General features: G+C 36.7%; 1 protein-coding gene across 5 annotated transcripts in view; it reads left to right on the top strand.

The window, feature by feature from the left end:
* The window catches only part of MAPK10 (mitogen-activated protein kinase 10), a 336739-nt gene that overhangs the window by 177528 nt on the left and 133023 nt on the right, over window positions 1-26188 (top strand). For all 5 annotated transcript variants that reach the window (XM_054485266.1, XM_054485265.1, XM_054485269.1 and 2 more), the window contains exon 4: window positions 17297-17466. In XM_054485266.1, coding sequence (XP_054341241.1) covers window positions 17297-17466 — 170 coding nt within the window. The remainder of the gene's footprint in view (window positions 1-17296; window positions 17467-26188) is intronic.

The raw sequence follows: 26188 nt of genomic DNA, 5'->3' as shown, positions 1-26188 counted from the left end.
TTGTCACATGAGTAGGTTGCGAAAATTTTCTCCCATTCTGTAGGTTGCCTGTTCATTCTGATGGTAGTTTCTTTTGGTGTACAGAAGCTCTTTAGTTTAATTAGATCCCATTTGTCAATTTTGGCTTTTGTTGCCATTGTTTTTGGTGTTTCAGACATGAAGTCCTTGCCCATGCCTATGTCCTGAATGGTATTGCCTAGGTTTTCTTCTAGGGTTTTTATGGTTTTAGGTCTAATGTTCAAGTCTTTAATCCATCTTGAATTGATTTTTCTATAAGGTGTAAGGAAGGGATCTGGTTTCAGCTTTCTACATATGGCTAGCCAGTTTTCCCAGCACCATTTATTAAATAGGGAATCCTTTCCTCATTGCTTGTTTTTCTCAGGTTTGTGAAAGATCATAGTTGTAGATATGCGGCATTATTTCTGAGGGCTCTGTTCTGTTCCATTGATCTATATCTCTGTTTTGGTACCAGTGCCATGCTGTTTTGGTTACTGTAGCCTTGTAGAATAGTTTGAAGTCAGGTAGTGTGATGCCTCCAGCTTTGTTCTTTTGGCTTAGGATTGACTTGGCAATGCGGGCTCTTTTTTGGTTCCATATGAACTTTAAAGTAGTTTTTTCCAATTCTGTGAAGAAAGTCATTGGTAGCTTGATGGGGATGGCATTGAATCTATAAATGACCTTGGGCAGTATGGCCATTTTCACAATATTGATTCTTCCTACCCATGAGCATGGAATGTTCTTCCATTTGTTTGTATCCTCTTTTATTTCATTGAGCAGTGGTTTGTAGTTCTCCTTGAAGAGGTCCTTCACATCCTTGTAAGTTGGATTCCTAGGTATTTTACTCTCTTTAAAGCAATTGTGAATGGGAGTTCACTCATGATTTGGCTCTCTGTTTGTCTGTTATTGGTGTATAAGAATGCTTGTGATTTTTGCACATTGATTTTGTATCCTGAGACTTTGCTGAAGTTGCTTATCAGCTTAAGGAGATTTTGGGCTGAGACGATGGGGTTTTCTAGATATACAATCATGTCATCTGCAAACAGGGACAATTTGACTTTCTCTTTTCCTAATTGAATACCCTTTATTTCCTTCTCCTGCCTAAATGCCCTGGCCAGAACTTCCAACACTATGTTGAATAGGAGTGGTGAGAGAGGGCATCCCTGTCTTGTGCCAGTTTTCAAAGGGAATGCTTCCAGTTTTTTTGCCCATTCAGTATGATATTGGCTGTGGGTTTGTCATAGATAGCTCTTATTATTTTGAGATACATCCCATCAATACCTAATTTATTGAGAGTTTTTAGCATGAAGCGTTGTTGAATTTTGTCAAAGGCCTTTTCTGCATCTATTGAGATAATCATGTGGTTTTTGTCTTTGGTTGTGTTTATATGCTGGATTACATTTATTGATTTGCGTATATTGAACCAGCCTTGCATCCCAGGGATGAAGCCCACTTGATCATGGTGGATAAGCTTTTTGATGTGCTGCTGGATTCGGTTTGCCAGTATTTTATTAAGGATTTTTACATCAATGTTCATTAAGGATATTGGTCTAAAATTCTCTTTTTTGGTTGTGTCTCTGCCCGGCTTTGGTACCAGGATGATGCTGGCCTCATAAAATGAGTTAGGGAGGATTCCCTCTTTTTCTATTGATTGGAATAGTTTCAGAAGGAATGGTACCAGTTCCTCCTTGTACCTCTGGTAGAATTCGGCTGTGAATCCCTCTGGTCCTGGACTCTTTTTGGTTGGTAAGCTATTGATTATTGCCACAATTTCAGCTCCTGTTATTGGTCTATTTAGAGATTCAACTTCTTCCTGGTTTAGTCTTGGGAGAGTGTATGTGTCGAGGAATTTATCCATTTCTTCTAGATTTTCTAGTTTATTTGCGTAGAGGTGTTTGTAGTATTCTCTGATGGTAGTTTATATTTCTGTGGGAACAGTGGTGATATCCACTTTATCATTTTTTATTGCATCTATTTCATTCTTCTCTCTTTTTTTCTTTATTAGTCTTGCTAGCGGTCTATCAATTTTGTTGATCCTTTCAAAAAACCAGCTCCTGGATTCATTAATTTTTTGAAGGGTTTCTTGTGTCTCTATTTCCTTCAGTTCTGCTCTGATTTTAGTTATTTCTTCCCTTCTGCTAGCTTTTGAACGTGTTTGCTCTTGCTTTTCTAGTTCTTTTAATTGTGATGTTAGGGTGTCAATTTTGGATCTTTCCTGCTTTCTCTTGTGGGCATTTAGTGCTATAAATTTCCCTCTACACACTGCTTTGAATGCATCCCAGAGATTCTGGTACATTGTGTCTTGGTTCTCGTTGGTTTCAAAGAACATCTTTATTTCTGCCTTCATTTTGTTATGTACCCAGTAGTCATTCAGGAGCAGGTTGTTCAGTTTCCATGTAGTTGAGCCATTTTGAGTGAGATTCTTAATCCTGAGTTCTAGCTTGATTGCACTGTGATCTGAGAGATAGTTTGTTATAATTTCTGTTCTTTTACATTTGCTGAGGAGAGCTTTACTTCCAAGTATGTGGTCAATTTTGGAATAGGTGTGGTGTGGTGCTGAAAAAAATGTATATTCTGTTGATTTGGGGTGGAGAGTTCTGTAGATGTCTATTAGGTCCACTTGGTGCAGAGCTGAGTTCAATTGTTGACTTTCTGTCTCGTTGATCTGTCTAATGTTGACAGTGGGGTGTTAAATTCTCCCATTATTAATGTGTGGGAGTCTAAGTCTCTTCGTAGGTCACTCAAGACTTGCTTTATGAATCTGGGTGCTCCTGTATTGGGTGCATATATATTTAGGAGAGTTAGCTCTTCTTGTTGAATTGATCCCTTTACCATTATGTAATGGCCTTCTTTGTCTCTTTTGATCTTTGTTGGTTTAAAGTCTGTTTTATCAGAGACTAGGCTTGCAACCCCTGCCTTTTTTTGCTTTCCATTTGCTTGGTAGATCTTCCTCCATCCTTTTATTTTGAGCCTATGTGTGTCTCTGCACATGAGATGGGTTTCCTGAATACAGCACACTGATGGGTCTTGAGTCTTTATCCAATTTGCCAGTCTGTGTCTTTTAATTGGAGCATTTAGTCCATTTACATTTAAAGTTAATATTGTTATGTGTGAATTTGATCCTGTCATTATGATGTTAGCTGGTTATTTTGCTCGTTAGTTGATGCAGTCTCTTCCTAGTCTCGATGGTCTTTACATTTTGGCATGATTTTGCAGTGGCTGGTACCGGTTGTTCCTTGTCATGTTTAGCACTTCCTTCAGGAGCTCTTTTAGGGCAGGCCTGGTGGTGACAAAATCTCTCAGCATTTGCTTGTCTGTAAAGTATTTTATTTCTCCTTCACTTATGAAGCTTAGTTTGACTGGATATGAAATTCTGGGTTGAAAATTCTTTTCTTTAAGAATGTTGAATATTGGCCCCCACTCTCTTCTGGCTTGTAGAGTTTCTGCTGAGAGACCCGCTGTTAGTCTGACGGGCTTCCCTTTGAGGGTAACCCGACCTTTCTCTCTGGCTGCCCTTAACATTTTTTCCTTCATTTCAACTTTGGTGAATCTGACAATTATGTGTCTTGGAGTTGCTCTTCTCGAGGAGTATCTTTGTGGTATTCTCTGTATTTCCTGAATCTGAATGTTGGCCTGCCTTGCTAGATTGGGGAAGTTCTCCTGGATAATATCCTGCAGAGTGTTTTCCAACTTGGTTCCATTCTCCCTGTCACTTTCAGGTACACTAATCAGACGTAGATTTGGTCTTTTCACCTAGTCCCATATTTCTTGGAGGCTTTGCTTGTTTCTTTTTATTCTTTTTTCTCTAAACTTCCCTTCTCGCTTCATTTCCTTCATTTCATCTTCCATCGCTGATACCCTTTCTTCCAGTTGATCGCGTCAGCTCCTGAGGCTTCTGCATTCTTCACGTAGTTCTCGAGCCTTGGTTTTCAGCTCCATCAACTCCTTTAAGCACTTCTCTGTATTGGTTATTCTAGTTATACATTTGTCTAAATTTTTTTCAAAGTTTTCAACTTCTTTGCCTTTGGTTTGAATTTCCTCCCGTAGCTCGGAGTAGTTTTATCGTCTGAAGCCTTCTTCTCTCAGCTCGTCAAAGTCATTCTCCATCCAGCTTTGTTCCGCTGCTGGTGAGGAACTGCGTTCCTTTGGAGGAGGAGAGGCGCTCTGCTTTTTAGAGTTTCCAGTTTTTCTGCTCTGTTTTTTCCCCATCTTTGTGGTTTTATCTACTTTTGGTCTTTGATGATGGTGATGTACAGATGGGTTTTTGGTGTGGATGTCCTTTCTGTTTGTTAGTTTTCCTTCTAACAGACAGGACCCTCAGCTGCAGGTCTGTTGGAGTTTGCTAGAGGTCCACTCCAGTCCCTGTTTGCATGGGTATCAGCAGGGGTGTCTGCAGAACTGCGGATTTTCGTGATCTGCAAATGCTGCTGTCTGATCGTTCCTCTGGAAGTTTTGTCTCAGAGGAGTACCTGGCCATGTGACGTGTCAGTCTGCCCCTACTGGGGGGTGCCTCCCAGTTAGGCTGCTCAGGGGTCAGGGGTCAGGGACCCACTTGAGGAGGCAGTCTGCCCGTTCTCAGATCTCCAGCTGCGTGCTGGGAGAACCACTGCTCTCCTCAGAGCTGTCAGACAGGGACATTTAAGTCTGCAGAGGTTACTGCTGTCTTTTTGTTTGTCTGTGCCCTGCCCCCAGAGGTGGAGCCTACAGAGGCAGGCAGGCCTCCTTGAGCTGTGGTGGGCTCCACGCAGTTGGAGCTTCCCAGCTGTTTTGTTTACCTAAGTGAGCCTGGGCAGTGGCGGGTGCCCCTCCCCAAGCCTCGCTGCCGCCTTGCAGTTTGATCTCAGACTGCTGTGCTAGCAATCAGCGAGACTCCATGGGCATAGGACCCTCCGAGCCAGGTGTGGGATATAATCTCCTGGTGCGCCGTTTCCTAAGCCCATTGGAAAAGTGCAGTATTCGGGTGGGAGTGGCCTGATTTTCCAGGTGCCGTCTGTCACCCCTTTGCTTGACCAGGAAAGGGAACTCTTGCACTTCCCGAGTGAGGCAATGCCTCGCCCAGCTTCGGCTGGCGCATGGTGCACTGCCCCCACTGTCCTGTGCCCACTGTCTGGCACTCCCTAGTGAGATGAACCCGGTACCTCAGATGGAAATGCAGAAATCTCCCGTCTTCTGTGTGGCCCACACTGGGAGCTGTAGACCGGAGCTGTTCCTATTCGGCCATCTTGGCTCCTCCCCCGGTTAATTTGTAATCATGCTCTGCAAGAGAAGCATCAACTTTTGGATTCCATTCTTGTCTATATTATGTTCTTAGGTAATCAACTAACTCCTTAAGTACACTATTTTAATTCTATTATCCTTCTGATAGGAGACTTTGGAAATATATTTTAAGTGATAATGTTTGCTTATCTGCACAGTTATTATTTGAAGGTATGATGCATGATAACCATAGGCTGCATTTTTCAGTAGGTTAAAAAGAATGTTCACTTTGGTTCTGAGTTCTAAAACCAGTTCTAATCTGGAGTGTATCATTCAATTCCTCTTTTGTTCATCTTCTCTGTAAGTGAATGTTTATTTGGTTATGTACTGGTCTAACTCATTCCAATAAAGGTCAAGTCAACTACAAAAGTACATATTCAAAAAGATGAAAAACAAGATCATGGAGAATGTGGAACTATTAAAGTGAGGTAGCAATTAAATCCTTTTATAATTGTGCAGATGAGGGAATGATAAGGATACGCTTCATGTATTAGTCCGTTCTTGCATTGCTTTAAATAAATACCTGAGGCTAGGTAATTTATAAATAAAAGAGATTTAATTGGTTCACAGTACTGCAGGCTGTAAAGGAAGCATGGAAGCATCTGCTTGGCTTCTGGAGTGGCCTCAGGAAACTTATAATCATGGCGGAAGGTGCAGGGGAAATAGGCACGTCTTACATGGCAGGAGCAGGAGGAAGAGAGAGAGGAGGGAGGTGTCACACACTTTTAAACAACCAGATCTCACGAGAACTCACTATTGAGATGACAGCACTAAAGGGGATGGTGTTAAACCATGAGAAATCACCCCTATGATCCAGTCATCTCCCACCAGGCCCCACCTCCAACACTGGGGATTACAATTCTACAGGAGATTTGGGTGGACACACAGATCAAAACCATATCACATCACACAGGGTTTAAGAATAATATTCTTTGTTGTGTGGATGAAAACATGGCTTTAGTGTTTCAGATTCTCAAATGTAGTATTTGAAAAACTCTAATTCTCTTTTCTAAAAATATAAAGACATATTTTAGAGATGAGTTAGTAAAATCCAGATAATTCATTTTAACCATTTCAATTCCCAAATGACATTTTTACTTTCCTTATTATGAAATATTAACCTCTTACTTCCACTCTGAGAAGGACTTTTTTAAAAATAAAATTTATTATTACTACTCTGGAAAATTTGTCCTGTCTTTGATTATGTAATACCACTTATTATTTCCGATTTTGTATGTCTTTTTTCTTTATTGCAGACAAATTGTGAATGTATAGATCAAAAGGTGTAGAATTCAGTGTGATTAGTTAGTAGTCTAGATCATGGTGATAATGAAGCACGCATAACTTGAAAAAGTTTGATTCTCTAAGGGAAAATTTAATATTAAGCTCCATGAGATCAGGAGCTTTGCATTCTCAGTGTCTAGGGTAGTTCTTGGCACATTTTATGACCAAAATAAATATTTATGGAATGAAAAACATACTGCAGTAATAATAGACTCCAAATCTCAGTGATATACCAGATCAAAAGTTGATTTCCTGTCATTCAAATTCCAATTCAGGTGAGCAAGGGTTGTCCTCTATCTGGTGACTCAGGAGTTTAGTCATCTTATGACGCATGAGCTGAAACACCACTGTGGAAAGAGATGTGTTGAGGAGGAGGCACGTCACCTTTTTAAAAAATTTTAATTTAATTTTAAGCTCTGGGGTACATTTGCAGAAAGTGCAGGTTTGTTACATAGGTAAACATGTGCCATGATGATTTCTTGCACCTATCAACCCATTGCCTAGGTATTAGCCCCACATGCATTAGCTGTTTGTCCTGATGCGCTCCCTTCCACCACCACCCTGACAGGTCCCAGTGTGTGTTGTTCCCCTCCCTGCATCCATGTGCTCTCATTTTTCAGCTTCCACTTATGAGTGAGAACATGCAGTGTTTGGTTCTGTTCTTATGTTAGTTTGCTGAGGATGATGGCTTCCAGCTTCATGCATGTCCCTACAAAGGATATGATCTCATTCCTTTTTATGGCTGCATAGTATTCCATGGTGTATATGTGCCACATTTTCTTTATCCAGTCTATTATTAATGGGCATTTGGGTTTGTTCCATGTCTTTGCTATTGTAAATAGTACTGCAATAAACATATGTGTGCATATACCTTTATAGTAGAATGATTTATATTCCTTTGGGTATATACCCAATAATGGAATTGCTGGGTCAAATGGTATTTCTGGTTCTAGATCCTTGAGGAATTACCACACTGTCTTCCACAGTGGTTGAAGTAATTTATATTCCCACCAAGAGTGTAAAAGTGTTCTTATTTCTCTGCAGCCTTGCCAGCATCTATTGTTTCTTGACTTTTTAATTATTGCCATTCTGACTGGTGTGAGATGTTATCTCATTGTGGTTTTGATTTGTATTTCTCTAATAATCAGTGACGAGCTTTTTTTCATGTTTGTTGGCTGCATAAATGCCTTCTTTTGAGAAGTGTCTGTTCACATCCTTTGGCCACTTTTGATGGGGTTGTTTTTTCCTTGTAAATTTGTTTAAGTTCCTTGTAAATTCTGGATATTAGACCTTTGTCAGATGAATAGATTGAAAAATTTTTCTCCCATTCTGTAGGTTGCCTGTTCATTTTGATGATAGTTTCTTTTGCTGTGCACCAGGTCTTTAGTTTAATTAGATCCCATTTGTCAATTTTTGCTTTTGTTGCAATTGGTTTTGGTGATTTCATCATAAAATCTTTGCCCATGCCTATTTCCTAAATGGTATTGCCTAGATTTTCTTCTATGGTTTTTAAGGTTTTGGGTTTTACATTTTTATATTTAAGTCTTTAATCCATCTCAAGTTAATTTTTGTATAAGGTGTAAGGAAGGGTTCCAGTTTCAGTTTTCTGCATATGGCTAGTGAGTTCTCCCAGCACCATTTGTTAAATAGGGAATCCTTTTCCCATTGCTTATTTTTGTCAGGTTTGCTGAAGATCAGATGGTTGTAGATGTGCAGTCTTATTTCTGAGCTCTGTATTCTGTTCAATTGATCTATGTATCTGTTTTTATACCAGTATTATGCTGTTTAGATTACTGTAGCCTTGTAGTATAGTTTGAAGTCAGGTAGAATGATGCCTCCAGTTTTGTTCCCTTGGCTTAGGATTGTCTTGGCTATATGGGTTCTTTTTTGGTTTCATATGAATTTTAAACTAGTTTTTTTCTAATTCTGTGAAGAATGTCAATGGTACTTTGATGGGAATAGCATTGAATCTATAAATTACTTTGGGCAGTATGGCCATTTTCACAATATTGATTCTTCCTACTCACGAGGATGGAATACTTTTCCATTTGTTTGTGTTGTCTCTTATTTCTTTGAACAGTGATTTTGTAGTTCTCCTTGAAGAGATCCTTCACATCTCTTGTTAGCTGAATTCCTAGGCATTTTATTCTCTTTGTAGCAATTGTGAATGGAAGTTCATTCATGATTTGGCTCTCTGCTTGCCTATTGTTGGTGTATAGGAATGCCTGTAACTTTTGCACATTGATCTTTTATCATGGGACTTTGCTGAAGTTGCTTATCAGCTTAATAAGCTTTTGGGCTGAGACAATGGGATTTTCTAGATATAGGATCATGTCGTCTGCAAAGAGAGACAATTTGACTTCCTCTTTTCCTATTTGAATACCCTTTATTTCTTTCTCTTGCCTGATTGCCCTGGTCAGAAATTCCATTGCTATGTTGAATAGGAGTGGTGATAGAGGGCATCCTTGGCTTGTGCCAGTTTTCAAGGGGAATGCTTCCAGCTTTTGCCCATTCAGTTGTGGGTTGTGGGATATTGGTTTTGGGTTTGTCATAAATAGCTCTTATTATTTTGAGATATGTTATGTCCATACCTAGTTTATTGAGAGTTTTTAACATGAAGGGATGTTGAATTTGATCAAAGGCCTTTTCTGCATCTATTGAGATAATCATGTGGTTTTGTTGTTGGTTCTGTTTATGTGATGGATTACATTTACTGATTTGCATATGTTGAACCACCCTTGCATCCCAGGGATGAAGCCGACTCGATCGTGTAGGATAAGCTTTTTGATATGCTGCTGGATTAGGTTTGACAGTACTTTATTGAGTATCTTTGAATCGATGTTCATCAGGAATATTGGCCTTAAGTTTTCTTTTTTTGCTATGTCTCTGCCAGATTTTGGTATCAGGATGATGCTGGCCTCATAAAATGAGTTAAGGGAAGTTCCTCCTTTTCAATTGTTTGGAATAGTTTCAGAAGGAATGATACCAGATCCTCTTTGTACCTCTGGTAGAATTCAGCTGTGAATCTGTCTGGTCCTGGGCTTTTTTTTTGGTTGGTAGGCTATTTATTACTGCCTCACTTTCAGAACTTGGTATTGGTCTATTCAAGGATTTGACTTCTTCCTGGTTTAGTCTTGGAAATGTGTCCAGGAATTTATCCATTTCTTCTAGATTTTCTAGTATATTTGTCTAGAGGTGTTTATAATATTCTCTGATGTTAGTTTGTATTTCTGTGGGATCAGTGGTGATATCCCCTTTATCACTTTTTTATTGTGTCTATTTGATTCTTTTCTCTTTTCTTCTTTATTAGTCTAGCTAGAAGTCAATCTATTTTATTTTTTCTAAAACCAGCTCCTGGATTCATTGATTTTTGAAGGTTTTCTTTTGTGTCTCTATGTTTTTCTATTCTGCTCTGATCTTGGTTGTTTCTTGTTTTCTGCTAGTTTTTGGATTTGTTTGCTCTTGCTTCTCTAATTTTAGTTGTGAGCACATCACTTTTTGAGGCCTCTCTGTTTAGATGACAGCTGGCATTTCTGTATATAGTCACATGACACCAACTGCAACTGCAAGGCAGGCGGAAAGTGGAGAGGGGCACGTGGATATTCATGGAGCACTGTCTCTACCACAAATGAAAACTAAGGAAAAATATCTTCTTATCTTGTAATTCTGAACTCTGTTGGTTCTTTGTGGATTTTATAGGAGTATCATAGTGCTTTCAAATGGTACTGTGGCTTAGGAGCTAGGCCAGCTTTTGTGATAAATACTCTAAAACTGCTAACTATGGGTCTTAAATGTTGTCTAACTTCTTAATAATAATGATAATAATTATAATAATGGTAATAATTATATTAAAAATAATACACTTTGAGAGTTTTCTATAACCTTATATCATGCTTAGAGCTTACATAGATTATCTTATTTAACCTTTCCACTAATAAAAAGTAGATTATTGCCCTCATTCTACAACTAAAGAAACAAGGGCTAATATTATAAAGAACTTGGCCAAGGGCTCACAGTCAGGATTTTAAACTGGATAGTTAGATGAGAAGCTGCATTTTTATCCTTCGCTAAAGTTCTCAGTCTAGAGTTTCTTATTTGTTGAAAATAGAATGCTAATTCTTACATGAAATAATTTGTTAGACATCTAGCACATTGCCTGTTACTAATACTAGCTTGGTGCCTGATAAGTATTCAAGCAGTATTAGTTCCCCACCTTCATATGTAAAGAACAGGCAGGCAGAAGCCATACCAGCTCTGCTATTGATTACTGTTATATGCTTTCCAACATAATTGAAAATAATTATCAAATTATCAAACATAATTTAGGTCTTAAAATTTTTGCTGCTTTATTGATTTTTCATAATTCATTGATTCCATAGAATAACCATCTCTAGGCCAATTAACTAATGTAAAAGTGAAATTGATTCCAGGATGTAACCCTCTGCTGAGAGTAACACTTCAAGGAACAGAGTGAGGAAATGTGCTCTTGAGAGAACAAAATTTAATCCTAAATATCACTAAGTATCGTCTCAAATCTTCCCCTTTAAAACTCATATATAAGGCCAGGTGCTGTGGCTCACACCTGTAATATCAGCATTTTGGAAGGCTGAGGCGGGAGAATTGTTTGAGGCCAGGAGTTCAAGACCAGCCTGGGCAACATAGTGAGACCTCATCTCTTAAAAAAAAAAAAAATTATCTGGGAGTGGTGGCATGTGTCTATAGTTTCAGCTATCAGAAGGCTGAGGTGGGGAGATTGCTTGAGCCCAGGAGTTCAAGGCTGCAGTGAGCCATGATTGTGCCACTGCATTCCAGGCTGGGTGACAGAGTGAGACCCTGTTTCTAAAAAGAAACAAACAAACAAATCTCATATGTAAATAATTTGATACATATTTAAAATAGATTAAGCACATGCCTTTTTGCCACAGAAAAACCCCAGAACATCAGGCATTATTTTGGCTGACTTTACACAACAATGTTGGAGTGGTATCATGAAGCAACTCAATCTGCTGGTCATAACTATGAGAATAGATAGCTCAATATCATTTGTGCCAAAAGCAGGATCATGACTTTAGGCAACTGGTTTTCAGTATCCAAATGACCATACTAAAAAAATATCCAGTGGATTGACTGGCTAATTTTCCACAAGTGCAGTTTGTGGTTAATATTTCTTGGCTATCCTATTGAGATAGATTAATTTTATACCCATGTTACCTTTAATAGTGCCCGACACACAGTAGGTGCTCAATAAATATTTAACAAATGAATAGAATCAGGCCCTTTAAATTTCTTGGCATCCATGAATATCCAGCTTTCTATCATCACACAAGATTGTCTAGCTAAACTAGTACATGGTTTAGCTTACAAAAAGAAGAGAACTTGTTTTGAAGTCAGATAAACTTTAATTCATACTAATTGGTACCACCAACTAATAGTTCTGAGATTTTGAGCCAATTAACAGCTCTGTATGCCACTTTCTTCATCTGTTTTGAGTGTTCACTTTAACATGTTTAACATAATAAAGAGTATGTCTATAGTAGATAAGCAATAATACTGGTTCAACTTTCTTTCTTCCCTTGTGTTATTGAGTTGAGAGTTAATATCATACAAGTCATATGACACATATTTCTGTGACTCGCTAAAAATATCTACTGCCTGTTGTTTGATTCCAGGTTTATTATATAAACAATTGAATATATTCTTCCTGAAGTTTAGCTGAAGAATTTTATCTTTCCTATGAATTGGTATTATATATTTTATGAGATTAAAAAATCAAAACCTGCCACTCACTGTAGTTTTGTTGTTGTTATTATTTTTTTTCCTTTGGTGTTCCAGAAGCGTGACACTAAGTTTTGTGCTCAAGGCAATAGATATTCATAACTTAAGTCTTCTGGTAAAACTGTCATCTCCTAGCTTGCTTTATTTGACATTTGTTTTTAAAACTGGATTTAATGGTTTTGTTGTTTCTCTATCTTTTACCGTGAGCTAGACAAATCCTTTATGGAACCATACAGAATATAAATAATAAATGAAAGAATAAAATGGTTTGCCCAAGGTTTCACAGCTATTAAGTGCAGAACTGATCCAGGCTCAGTGCTGTTTTCAGCTATATCATTCAAAAGAAACAAAGAAAGTTTAACCTCCAAAAATTCTTAAACCTCAATGTTTCCCACTCAGGAACTGACTATCAGAAACATAGGACAGTCATTCACCAATGAAAATGAGGAAAGAGTGCTTCTGAAATGTAGGCTATTAAAGTGCAATCAAAGTTTTGGACACCTGCAGGAGAAGATCAGTAACGTGGGACATGTTTCTTTGCAAAATTCTATGGCTATAGACTAGCAATTGAATTGATGATGAGTTCTCAGGTGCTGATACCAAGGAGAGTCTTTTATGACATTATTTTTAACTTCCACATCCTTTGTTTACATGTTGATCTGCATTACTTCCAGTTTTTCTTTAATTAGTCCTCTTTGAATGGTGGCATCTTTTATATCTACTATTGTCTAAAACAGTGATTCTCAAAATGTGAAACTTGTTAGAAATACAGATTCTTGGCCTTATTCTAGCATTACTGAATCAGAAACTTTGCATTTTATAAGCCACCTAACTAGTCCTAATCCATGTTAAAACTTCAGAATCTCTGCTCTAGACCAAGTATTAGCTAAGCATGCCTTCTCAACATGAATTTTTTTTTCTTTGTAGGTTTAAATAATCTGCTGTCTTGTTCTATGACTTGAACTCAGGAAACACTAAAATGTATAACTAGAGAAAAGTCATTTTTAGCACTGATAATATTTTTCTTTAGTGTGCTTGATGGAATATTTTCATGGGCACATTTTATAAAGAAAAAATTATATTTGAACTTTATAGTCATGACAAGGAAGACTATATAGAAGCTGAAGGATGAAATGTAGTCTATTAAATATGCTCTGAACCTTTCAAAACTCAATTTAGATTTGTAAGCTTAGGGCACAGATGGGATCTGGGGGAAGCTCTTTAACACATCATATTTGCTATCAAATTTTTGGTTATGACATCAATCTAAGAAAATTTCCTATGCTATTATGTCCATGTCTTACCGCTTAAACTAGTAATTAAAATAGAATTTTACCAATTATTTGAGATGCTTTCATGAATATCTTCCCTAACTTCCAAATTTTACCTGAAGTTTAATTCAAAGTGGGGTATAAAGAAGAAACTTGAAAGGAAATTATATATTTGTGTGTGTGTGAATTCACAAACCTTGTAATGATGATTTTTAATTGGTTGATTGCTGATGCTTGAATCCAAATCTCCAGAATGTTATGCCAATGACTTGTATTTTATCAAGCCCTATTTCTCCAGTGTGCATCCCCAGGTGGTTGAGATGCACACTCATATCTGAGAACCAGTGAAAAGGGAGGTTCAGGGATATTTTTAGTTGGGGAAAACACAGATCAAGTCTCCCCTTAAACATTACAACTTTATACCTGTAACTTGGCATCTAGTAGTTGCTGTATACATGGTAGCTGATTGAATTAATAATAATGAATGAGCGCAGGTGGTTAGTTGCTACTGTGAAAGTTGTCAAAATCAAAATGGAGTCACTTGTGTTAAAAAAAAGAAAGGAAAAAACCATGACAAATAGAACAGAGGAAGGCCATAAAGAGAAGCGTTCACATTCATAAATACCTGGTAAAAACTATCACAAAGGGCTGAAAAACCCACAAGTTTGCACCAAGACCATCACAACCTTATGCAAAAAATGTTTCTGCAAAGACATCTGCCCAGCAACTGCCTGTCGCACTTTGGACTGGCATTACCTTTGTTATTGATACTTGTAGCCAAGGATAATTATCTCAAAAGAGTTAGGTAATCATCCTCATTTTTCCTTTACAAACCTCTGTTTTCCTTTACCTCCCGGAATACACACATAGTTTACTATGGCACATATACTGCCATTGCAATACTCTATTCCAGAATAAATATTATTTTATTTCTATTATATAGAAAGAACCCTTTTCTGCTTGGTAGTTTCTGTTTGCTTTCAGCACCTTTTTTATTCCGTAGAATGTATTATCCATACTTTAACTACTTTCTTATTTAATTGTCTTCACTCTAGACTGAACCTTATCTTTTTTTGGTTATATTTTGAGTGCCAAACCTAGTATTTGGCAAATAATATGTATATCATCAGTGTTTGTTGGGTTAAACAGTTCTAAATATTAAATAGGGTAGCTCTTAGAGTAAACCTGAAAGATAAGTGACATGAATCGTTAAGCTTCTTTGGTTTATTTGAATAAACATTGAAATGTTGGAAGAGGAGAGACAACAAGTTGAATCAACTATGATATATTGACTGAGACCATAGCTAGAAAAGCCACAGTGAAGTCCAAAGGCACAGGGCCGTGCCACAATACAGCATTAAGTCAGGAGTCCGGAACACAAAGTTCATTGTCAGTGATTAGTTTACACATGCAATACAGTTGAGAAAGCCACACTTCCAAAGTGAAGGGAATAAGTAAGGGAAGGGGAGATATCTAGGTTTGGTGAGGCTAGTGTGTGCTAAAGATTTTGTGTGTGGTCAGAAACAGAATATTAAAAGATATAAAAAAGGGTCAGAACATGACAAATGGCAAGTTAGGCACTTCATTCACCCCAAATTAAACTTGACAGATGAATTCATTTTATATTCCAGCTCCAGTTGCTTTTTCACCTTTCTTAGCCAGGAAAAAAAGCAGGGCTTTATTCAGACTGTTCTACTCATATGCCAAAAAGTCTAGAGTAGAAATGGACCATGGTGTGGAGAGCAGTTCCTGGTACTGTGGTTGAAATCAAGGATTGTTTAAAGACTAATGTTCTTGTTTCTGCCGCTGTCCACACCCATTGTCTAAATTCTAAACCCTGTTGTTGTCTCCTTGAATAGGCTTGCAATGTCCTGATTTTTAATAGTCTTGTTTAATTCCCTATCTCATGCTCCACAAACTGCTTTCTTGATTTCAGACCTTTTATTATTGCATTTGCAGATCACTTGAATTTTTGGTTTCCTGTCCAAGCAACATAAGTTCCTATAAGTCCACTCTATTCTTTGAGGTCTTAGTGCATTTGCAGTGAATGCTGCCACCATATCCGATGCAATCATAGGTTGGTGCCTGTCACACGTATTCTACTTTCAAGTCTGTCTCGGTCTTATCTGGAGGCCTCAAGATCCTAGCACTGGATTTGTAGGTTTTGCCACCCGTGTTCACATGGGCTCCACTGTATTCTCCTCATTTACATCACCGATGCTGCTTGGGGCCCTTTCTAAGGGAATATGGGGAAAATTAGACAGTACTTCTATTTCAAGTTTTTATTTAGAGATGAAATGCCAAAACTTTCCAGGAAAAATAGTTTTATTATCAAGCCAGAGGTTCAGAGCCTAAGGAGATTTAAATCTTTCAAATTATATCAGAATTCGATTTTCAGAAAAGTTAGTGTATGTTAAAATTATACAAAAAGTCTTTGGTTTAGATTCTGGACTCAAAACATTATAGGCAGATTTTTCACTAATTAAAGCTTTGGCAGGACACTCACAAGTTGTGAGGTATGTGAGAAATTATTCATTGCGTGGGAATGTCTCACATCTCACTTCTTGTAGGACAACCAGCATTCTTTGACAAACCAATCAATCTAAACTGTACATCTCCCCTTATTGTGGCATTTTAAAACCTGCCCACAAATCTCCTAAATGCCCCAAATGGGTCAAAACCACCTTTAATGAGAATCACTGGCATAGATTGTTTAATTTTCAATCACTGGGATTGGGGAGGAACCCACAGAAAATGTGGGTGCTTAAAACCTGAACAAAATCAGCAAGAAGGGTGACTGCTGGGAAGGCATCCACCAGTGTATGCCACAGGAATGGGCTAGATGATATTCTGTGAGGTCCCTTCTAGCTATAGAATTCTTACTATTTATGTCATAAGTACAATATAAGATCATTTGTGGATAAATAATCACAGGTAATGGATATTTATATTATACATATGTATTATAGTTCAAAATTTTAAAGACAGACTCATCAATTACTAAATATAATTGATAGATAAACTTCTCTTAAAAATAAAAAATGCAACAATAAAGATATTTAAAATCTAAGCTTCCAAAAAATAGTGTCACATGGTATTTTAGAATAATATGAATTCAAACAAAAATTTTGCTATGCTTAATTCAGAACAATAGCATTTGTGATATTAATGAGGACAAATGAAATCAAGACTGTTTAATTCAAATTTACCCAATTAAAATAATTAAAACTTTACATAACTTTGTATCTTAGTTCTTTCTGAGAAAAGGTTGTAGATACAATTTTTTATCTGTTCTCATGTGACTGGTATAATGGGTGACCAGTGATCATCTTTGTCTTATTTACTTGAATCCTGAAGGATCTAATATAACCTCTGAGACTAATGCATGTTCAGTAGATATAGATGTTTATTCTATAAATGCATGTCTCTATGAGATACTTTAGAAAAGATTATGTGAATCAAATCTAAGATTAGTCTATTATAAATAGTTTTAATGATGAAAAAAAATTTCTTTGCATTTTTTTCCCTAAGCTCTTTTACTCCAGGTAATCTTGCATGGACTGATACATATTTTTTTTTTCTATGTGAACTTCATGAACTAGATGATAGATGGCTAAGTGTTAGTAATCATTAAAAGAACAAGTTTCTGTACATCTCATTATCATTCTGCCTGTTCATTTGCCTCATGTTTTTGCTGTTCTTCTTTTTGACAGGGATTTGATAAACAAGTGGATGTGTCATATATTGCCAAACATTACAACATGAGCAAAAGCAAAGTTGACAACCAGTTCTACAGTGTGGAAGTGGGAGACTCAACCTTCACAGTTCTCAAGCGCTACCAGAATCTAAAGCCTATTGGCTCTGGGGCTCAGGGCATAGTTTGGTAAGCGGAATGGATTTGCTGTATTTTTAAAGGGAACATACCGTGTGCAACTACTAGACACAAACACACAAACAAAATCCTCAAAATAAATAGCATAATTTGGGAGGGAAAAATAATCCTACTGAAGAAAGAAAAATAACATCATGAGCATTACGTTTAATTTATTACCCACTTGCTAACAATATATACAGCTTGGCTTGTGACATGTTTTTTTTGGTCACAGAAAAAAAGTTATTACACAAGAATCATAAAGAAATAAAGAGAACCAGAGATTTCTAGCAGTTGCTAATGTATTTCTAGAGTTTTATTTGTTGCACAGCAAGAAATGAGGGGACATGTCTTAAGATAACAGCAAATAAAACTCCTTATATGCTAGAGAGGAATAAAAGCTGTTTCAAGTGTTTCTGTAACTTTTCAAATTCAGTGTTTGAAACTGAGTTACCTATTTAGAAAAAGTAGTATTTTAAAAATGTTTGCCTCATGTTTCCAAAATGGGAAGATTCTGGGCTTCTTAGTAACCGTTCTTTTATGACATTTTTGGGTAGCTAATTAAAATTATGACAAATCTAGATCTGATTTACCTAAGACTCTTGCAAAATTCATGATATCAGGTTAATTGATAAGCATTCCTTTTACACAGTTTTAATTTGTAATGTCACAAATGTATTTAATATAAGCTTATTAGTATAATAATTTTTAATCTTTCTGATGGCTCACACAGATAAGTAAAAATTCAGGACATGTACCCTGAATGTGTATATTTATATATGTATATTTATTTATAAAGGATAATTATTTATACAATATATTTATTTATTACAGCTACATTCATAATGTCCATTTAAAAACACAAACACTTTTAAGGGATGAGATGAATTTATAGCAAATCACCATAAACTTAGCCACTTTCTTGCTGATCTTACAGTTCTGTAGGTCAGAAGTCCTACAAGATTTCATTTTAGCCCAGTGGGGCTAAAATCGAGATGGTGGCAGGCTGGGTTCCTTTCTGGAGGTGCTGGAGGAGAATCTGTTTCCCTGATCATTTGATTGTTGGCAGATTTCAATTCCTTGCAGTTGTGATTTAAAAAAAAAGAAAAAGAGGTTTAAAATTTAAAATATTTTAAATGTTTTAAAGTTTGTGTTTAAATGGCTAAGTTTATGGTGATTTGCTATGCTAGCAATACTAATGCACATGGTATAGTAAAGATTCTAATATTAAGACAATTGCTGTAACTCTTCTAAATTTACCAGTGGCGGGAGAAAAGAGTAGTTTCTGGCTACCTTTCTTGATGGAAAATTGTAGAATATTAACATGAGAAAGTTTTCCTGACTAAGATTCTCAGTCCAGATGCTCAAATATTCATTGGGATAATTTCATTTTCCTTTGAACAGACCTGCCATAGATTTGTGGCAGTGAAGCTGAGTACTGTCAGTGAAAGAAAACTGATAGACCTTTAATGACTCAAAAATAGATCCAAAGCAGCATTTTGCCCAGGAAGTTAACAGATTATCACAGAAAGATTTGAACATTTTCTAATAATTTTGTAGTATGTTTTATAGGATATTTTGGGCCTCTATTTCTCCTTTCTATAGGGTGGAAGTTATCTTTGGCTTAGGTATAGATACTGCAAAATTTTTTATATTGCCTTTGTCAACTATGAGCTCATCTGCCTCTCTTACGTCAAATGCATCCATTCCTAGACGTGTTTCTGAAATCCATAGACCTTTTCTATGTGCACAACTGTCAGAGTGCATAATATCTTGAATGTTCCATGCAATCCTGAGTATAGTGACTGGTTCAAACTGGAAACTGGGCATATCTGAGATCTCTGATGGACAGACAAACTGAAACATATCATTAATTTATTTTGCCTTATTTTCTTTGGAGCAGAAATACAACATGGAGGAAAAAATTACAAAACAGATATCATCATTTTTGTCCATGTGTCACTGCATGTAATTTTGCATGTGTATGCAAGAGAAATTCTGCTTTTCAAGCATAAGTATTGCAATATGGATACCTATTATGTCACAGAATCTCCATCCTCCTAACTTGTTTGAAATGGAGTCTCATTTCTACTGTTCTGGTCACCTTAAACTTGTTATTGGGTTTTTACAATCTTTTTCCCCACTTTAGACTGTTTTATTTCTTACTTATCAGCATGGGGAAAAAGGTAATACTAAAATATCTTCAAAAGAAGTTATTACTATACTATATTTCATTTACCATTGATGATAGGTCAAAAATGTCAATGTTGAGCATGATTAAACAAAAGCTACTATGAAATATTGGGAAAAAATGAAAATTTTCCTTCTGCCTTTGAGGGAAAGAAAAGATTATCTGTTGAAGCAGAAACAATGGAATTATTCTGCTTCACTGTGTGAGCTGAGAAGTTCTCTACAGCCTCGTAGGTGGGGAATTGTAGAATAATCTGCAAGATGAGTTTTTAGCAACAGTGGTCAGGATCCAGAAGAGCAAATCATTCCGAACATTTTTCCAATCATCAGAAGAGGGTCTCATTAGTGTTTTTTCTGTTACCAACTCCGGAACAAAAACAAGCATGGGAAGAAATCAACAGTAGGGGTTTCATTGTTTTCACTCACATCTATCCTGCTGTTTCTTGCCAAGCCAAGGAACATTTTCTACTTTCTCATTTCTCTCTCTAAAGATGATTCAAATGGACAGCCAAAGTGGTGGCAAAAGTTAACAACTAAGTTTAGCAGAGACGACTTGCCAAGGCTGGTCTGCTCTTTAACTGAAAAGAGCTGATTGTATAGTTTTAAATGAAAGGAAGTGAAGCCATATTATTTCTGTCTTGGTGGTGGTACACACCATCAGCTTGTAAGTGGTCACAATTCAGTTTTGCAAGATGATGTTAGGCAGGATATTTACAGAAAACTGTAAGATTAATACAATTCTAAGATAAAATCATAGAATTGTAAAATATCTGTGCCCTGAAAATTAAGTATTTAAAAATAAGATGATACATTTTATGTTAACCAACCTTTAAAAAAATTCCACTTGGAGCTAGAGGATGGTATTTAATTAAAGTTGAAATGATCATACTTATAAGATGCCCTGGAAATAATCCAATGGATTAATTTATCTTAAACAGAATATATATCCATGTGTATGTATACATACAGTAGTCCCCCCGTATTTGTGGTTTAGCTTTCTGTGGTTTCAGTTACGCATGATCAACTAGGATACGAAAATATTAAATGAAAAATTCCAGAAATACTTTGTAAGTTTTAAATTGTACACCATTCTGAAATCTTGCCCTGTCTCACTCTATCTCATCCCATCCTTCTGGGGATGTGACTCATCCCTTTGTGTAGCATATCCAGGCTGTCTATGATACACCTGTTAGTCACTTAGTGGCAGTCTCAGTTATCAGAGCAACTGTTGCAATATTGCAGTGCTTGTGTTCAAATTATTCTTATTTTAATTAATAATGGCTCCAAAATACAAAAGCAGTGATGCTGGCAATTTGGATGCAGTAAAATCCTCCCTTTAAGTTAAAAAGTGAAAGTTCCCAACTTAATGAGGAAAGAACAAAAATCTTATGCTGAGATTGCTAATGTCTTCAGAAAGAATGAATCTTCTATTTATGAAATTTGAACACTATGTTATTGCAGTTGTTCTATTTATTATTCTTGTCAATCCCCTACCATGCTTAATTTATAAATTAAACTTTATCATAGGCATATATGTGTAGAAAAAACATAGTATATATAGAGTTCACTATTATCCAGTTTCAGACATCCACTGGGGGTCTTGGAATGTATCTGCCTCAGACAAGGGGGTACTACTGTAATGAAGACGTAATACCAATATACGATTATTATATATTATATATACATACATATTAATCCAGTGGGTTAGTTTATCTTAATTGGTTAGGTATCATATGTTATTTTAAATATTATATATATGATATACTAGGATATATATCTTTTTGTTTTGCACAAAAATTTGAAAAATCATTTCTGGTTAATGTCCTTCAATAAGTGGTCTACAGTAACAAGACTATGCAGATAAACAATTTAAGATATAAATTGCCAGGCATGTTCAGCAGCACCTCAAGTGTTCACATATTCTTCTTTGAAAAAAAGTTCCCCCTTTTAAATGTGCTCATTTTCATTTAAAAAAAGACACTATTTACTCTGATGTGTTTAGCAGCTTTTTCCATTTTGATGATGAATTCGATTTACTCCATCTGCACTCTGATTTAATCACCCTTGAACTAATAACATCCATCCACAAAATGATTGGAAAAGGTTGGGAACATCTTCCCTAAGGGGTTGGTAAATATGCACCAGAACAAAAGTGATTGAAACTTGGCCATGTTAGGGTGCATGACAGAAAGGTATTTAATATATATTTCTTGCTGATAAAAATTACGAGAAAAATTGATGAAGTTCTCAGGATTCTGTTAAAATTTGCATATTTAAATATTATAGATTCAATTGTCAGTACTTTAAGATGCCTTATATTATCATCTTTAGTAATTATAGTTACAAATAAACTTATGCCCAAAAAATAATTTTTTCCCATTGTGGTTTATCAATGATAGCTTTTAACTTTCAGTCTTTCAGAATCTAGGTTTACTTAGCTGTAAAATGGAGACAATATTATCTCATAGGACTCAGGAGAGTACAAAACAATCTAGATACATAAAATTGTTTTATAAATCTGAAATTGTCATGACTTTTAGTAGATTCAAGAAAGGTTGGCTTATGATACTTTTTCTTAACAATGGAAAATTGTAAAGGTCAGCACATGTAACCTAGGAAAATGCCTGATGGTAACAGTTGCTTTATCATCACACTGTGTATATTGTATACATATTACAGTTAAGAGCATGGGATTTAATAAAATAACTTTACTAATACTCCATCATGGAGCCTGGCAAAGAAGAATTTGAACTTTTTTTCCCCTATCTTTCATCCAGGGCTTCAGTTAACCAATATTATTTACAATATGTTAGTTGTAAACATTAGTTTTTAAATCTGCAACACAATTTCACAGGGCCAGCTAACCATCTTTAAGCACAGAATATGGATGGGAGCATCTTATGGTTATGAGGTTGGTGACATGAAGAGAGATGGGTGAGATCATCCAGAGGGTTTTCCAAAGCAATCACGCTTCCTCAATAATACAAAACAGGCTTGATCAGTGAACCCCAGATGATTTTATTTTGTTTCTGCAAACATTACTCAAGCTCTTGTGGCACATTTCTCTTAAGAGTTTCTAATGAGCCATTACACTAAATGACACAGATTTAATCACACATTTCCATTTAGCCCCTGACCAGTGGAAATGATTATCCTCTCATGTACATCTGTAATATCAGCATATTCTTCATCCCTGGCATTTTCCATTAATTTTAAAATTTTGGACCCTTAATCGCAACCTCCTTGAAATAAGGAACATTGAGCTTCAAATACTGTCTTTTATACATGTAGCACGTTTAAGGTGATGGCCCAGCAGAATAGGACAGAATTAGACACTGTATTCTTCCACATTTTGCTGTTCTCCTAGGCCTCTTTGCACAGTACAGGCCACACATATTTATTTACCATATTCCTCAATTGATCAATAAGACTGGTAAATGTCATTTTTTTTTCCTTTACCAAGAAAATGTGGTATTTTGAAAAGCAATGTGTAGAAGTTTGATGGCAGTATATTTACAGAAAAAACAATTATACATATATGTAATATCCACATTTCTATGTGTCAACCGTAAATTATATATGTGTCCTTATGTATAAATATTTAATTGTTGATGTGATAACTAATGCCGAAGGGGTTGGTAATTCATAATCTTAAAAATTATATTTGGCTTTGGAATGTATTGTGGACATTTATTCTGAATTCTGTCATTCTTCAGTTAATTTGTAATTCACTTACATCCCTGTAGTAAAAACTGACAGCAAGAGTTTGTAGCCTGGAAGCACTTTACTTGGCAGATTTGAAAAATCATCATTTAAATTTCCGTAGATAATTATTCACTTACAGATGATTGAGTCTTTTCTGTAAATCATTTGTTGATATTAATGCTAATGTCCCTATTAGAAGAAATAATTAGTAAATACATTATTTATTTTTCAGTTTCAACTTCCATCCTAAAGATTAAATAGTTAAGTGATGCTGGTTCTTATTTTTTTTAGAACTTGTCTTTTAGGGCATCAGTGGATATTTTCATTGCCGAAGTAAAGTCAGTTTATAGTCCATATACTATTTTTTCAGATTAATCCTGATTGTTAGGATTAAAATGTATCCATGGTTATGTTAAAAAGTAACCTACAGCCCAAATATAAATATCTAACAAGTTAATCTAGCACCATCTAGTGCATCTCAGAAAAGCCAAAATTCCTCACAGAAAGGAGGCAGTTTGATCAGTTAAATTAAATTATGCTAAATAACAGATGGCAATGGCTGTCCCTCAGATTCTGGGAAGCACTCTCATTTACTGCTCTAAGAGACCTGTGCATTCCATCTGTAGATAAGCTGGCTTTGTTTTTTTTTTAAAAAAAGATAGTAGGTATGTGTTATAAATTTTGTAACTAAAAATACCAAGGCTTAGAGGAGCTTTTTATAAAGCTCAGAGGGAAGGTAGTTGGCCCTTCTCTCTACTAAGTCATGCTTCTGGCCTGTTACAGCATTACTTTCTGTTTATAGAGTCTGAGCTGTCTGGCTAATCATGGATTTCAATGTGGGGGCTGAGGACAAAGGAAGACATCTTTTAGTTTGGAAGATGGAGTGACAGCCCTGTCATTCCCTTTGTGTGCTCTCTGCCTCTCCTGTGATGGAATTTAAATTTATTTAAAATATTTGACCTTGTCAAGTAAGTTTCACTTTACATGTCCAAAGTTATGAATCCAGCATTGAGCCATTGCATTTTAAGCTTCTGTGTATGACAGGAGAGTCTAAATTATCATCAGGGAAGGTACTCAGTCACTTCATTTGACATTTCTTTTATTTAAATACACGTACCTTAGCGTTCTTGTGCTATGCTCTTCTTCATTTCTATTCTTCTTTATTTTTTATCATTAAAAACATTTTTCACAGATTTTAATATGTCCATTCATAAAATCAAGATTTCACTCTCAATCCAGGGAGATGCAACCCCAAATATATTTTTAAAAGTTTTCCTTTGGGTTCACCAAGGACATCAGAATATGGATGGGAAGTGTGCGTCCTGCACAAGAGCACTGAGATGAGGGACTTGTACGGGCTGAACTCCAGCCTGGGCTCTACCCGTGGACCCTGATACATGGTCACCTCCGCCTTGAGGAGCTGCTTTTTCTCACACCCACACCAGATGGGCTAGCAGCAAATATTAAATAAATGAACTTTAGATTTGAAGTGACCATGACAGAAACTCAGTTTAACTAGCAAAAATATAAGTTGCAAAATAGTTTACAGAAGATCTAATACATCTAGGATGTTACATAATTCACTGGCATGATGATTTAAGATACCTGAAGAAAATGGAAATAATCAGGGAGCAGAGGAAAATTATAAGCCAAATTGTTGTCATGTTGACATTATCCCTCCTCTTCAGTGACCCTGCTTCTCTCATCCCCTTTCCCTCCCTACATCTTTTTATGGACATCTCTCTTTCAAGGCCTCCCTGTTCTCTGAACCTGTCACACTCCTGCTGGATTAACTTTTTCACTATCTAGCCAGGAACCATGAAGAGTGATTTCAGACACTCTCAGATGCTCTTTATTTTCTCACCTCCTTGTCCTCTGCAGCTTTGTTTTCCAAACTCTCATCCGGATCAGCCCAAGCGGCTGTTTTCTCTGCTCCTGCTGGAAGGCTGAGCCCAGCTGGAAGAATGATATAATCACACTGATTTCCTCCATTATAAGTTTATGAGCTTCATCCTCAGCTGGGGCCTTGTTCCTGCTCAGCAACCATTTTGCATATATGTCTCATCAGCTCCCTAGCCATTTCCCAAGGCGGCTGTTACAATCCTTTTACAACTTTCATGAAAGCTCCCAATTCCACTTCACCAGCAGCATTCTTTACAGAAGGTCTTACCTCCTACTTCCCTGAGAAAACAGATGGACTCAGGCATGTAAACTCTCAATTTCCCCCTCAATCTCCTAACTCTTTGTCATCTCCAGTCTTCCCTGACCAGTTAGTTCCTTCATGAGGAACACCGTCAGGCTGGCCACCCACCTGTGTTCTTGATTCCATCTCCACCCGTTGGGACCTATTAGTTTTTGTCTGTCTTGCATTGACTGATGCTTCTTCTCCCCTGCCTATGGACGACCTCTCACCAAATTCTCATCTACAAAAAAGTTATTTAGAATGTGCCTACCCTTCAAACAACTCCTCTTTCTCTCCTTCCCTCATCATCACACTTCCTGAAAGTCTGAAATTAATGCCTCCACATACCTTTTTAGTTCTTATTTTTTTTTTTTGAGACGGAGTCTCCCTCTGTCGCCCAGGCTGGAGTGCAGTAGTGTGATCTCGGCTCACTGCAAGCTCCATCTCCCTGGTTCTCGCCATTCTCCTGCCTCAGCCTACCGAGTAGTTGGGACTACAGGCGCCCACCGCCACGCCCTGCTAATTTTTTTGTATTTTTAGTAGAGACCGCGCCCGGCCAAGCAGTTCCAATTCTATCACATTACCCCTGTGGAGGAGGATGCTCTGGGGAGGCAACCATCGACCTCCTAAGTGGCTAATCCATTGGCTTCTTTTTCA

Source organism: Pongo pygmaeus, chromosome 3 (genome assembly GCF_028885625.2).
Source record: "Pongo pygmaeus isolate AG05252 chromosome 3, NHGRI_mPonPyg2-v2.0_pri, whole genome shotgun sequence".
Taxonomy (NCBI): domain Eukaryota; kingdom Metazoa; phylum Chordata; class Mammalia; order Primates; family Hominidae; genus Pongo; species Pongo pygmaeus.
The sequence above is the reverse complement of the archived record's forward strand: the minus strand, read 5'-3'. Positions and strand labels throughout refer to the sequence as shown.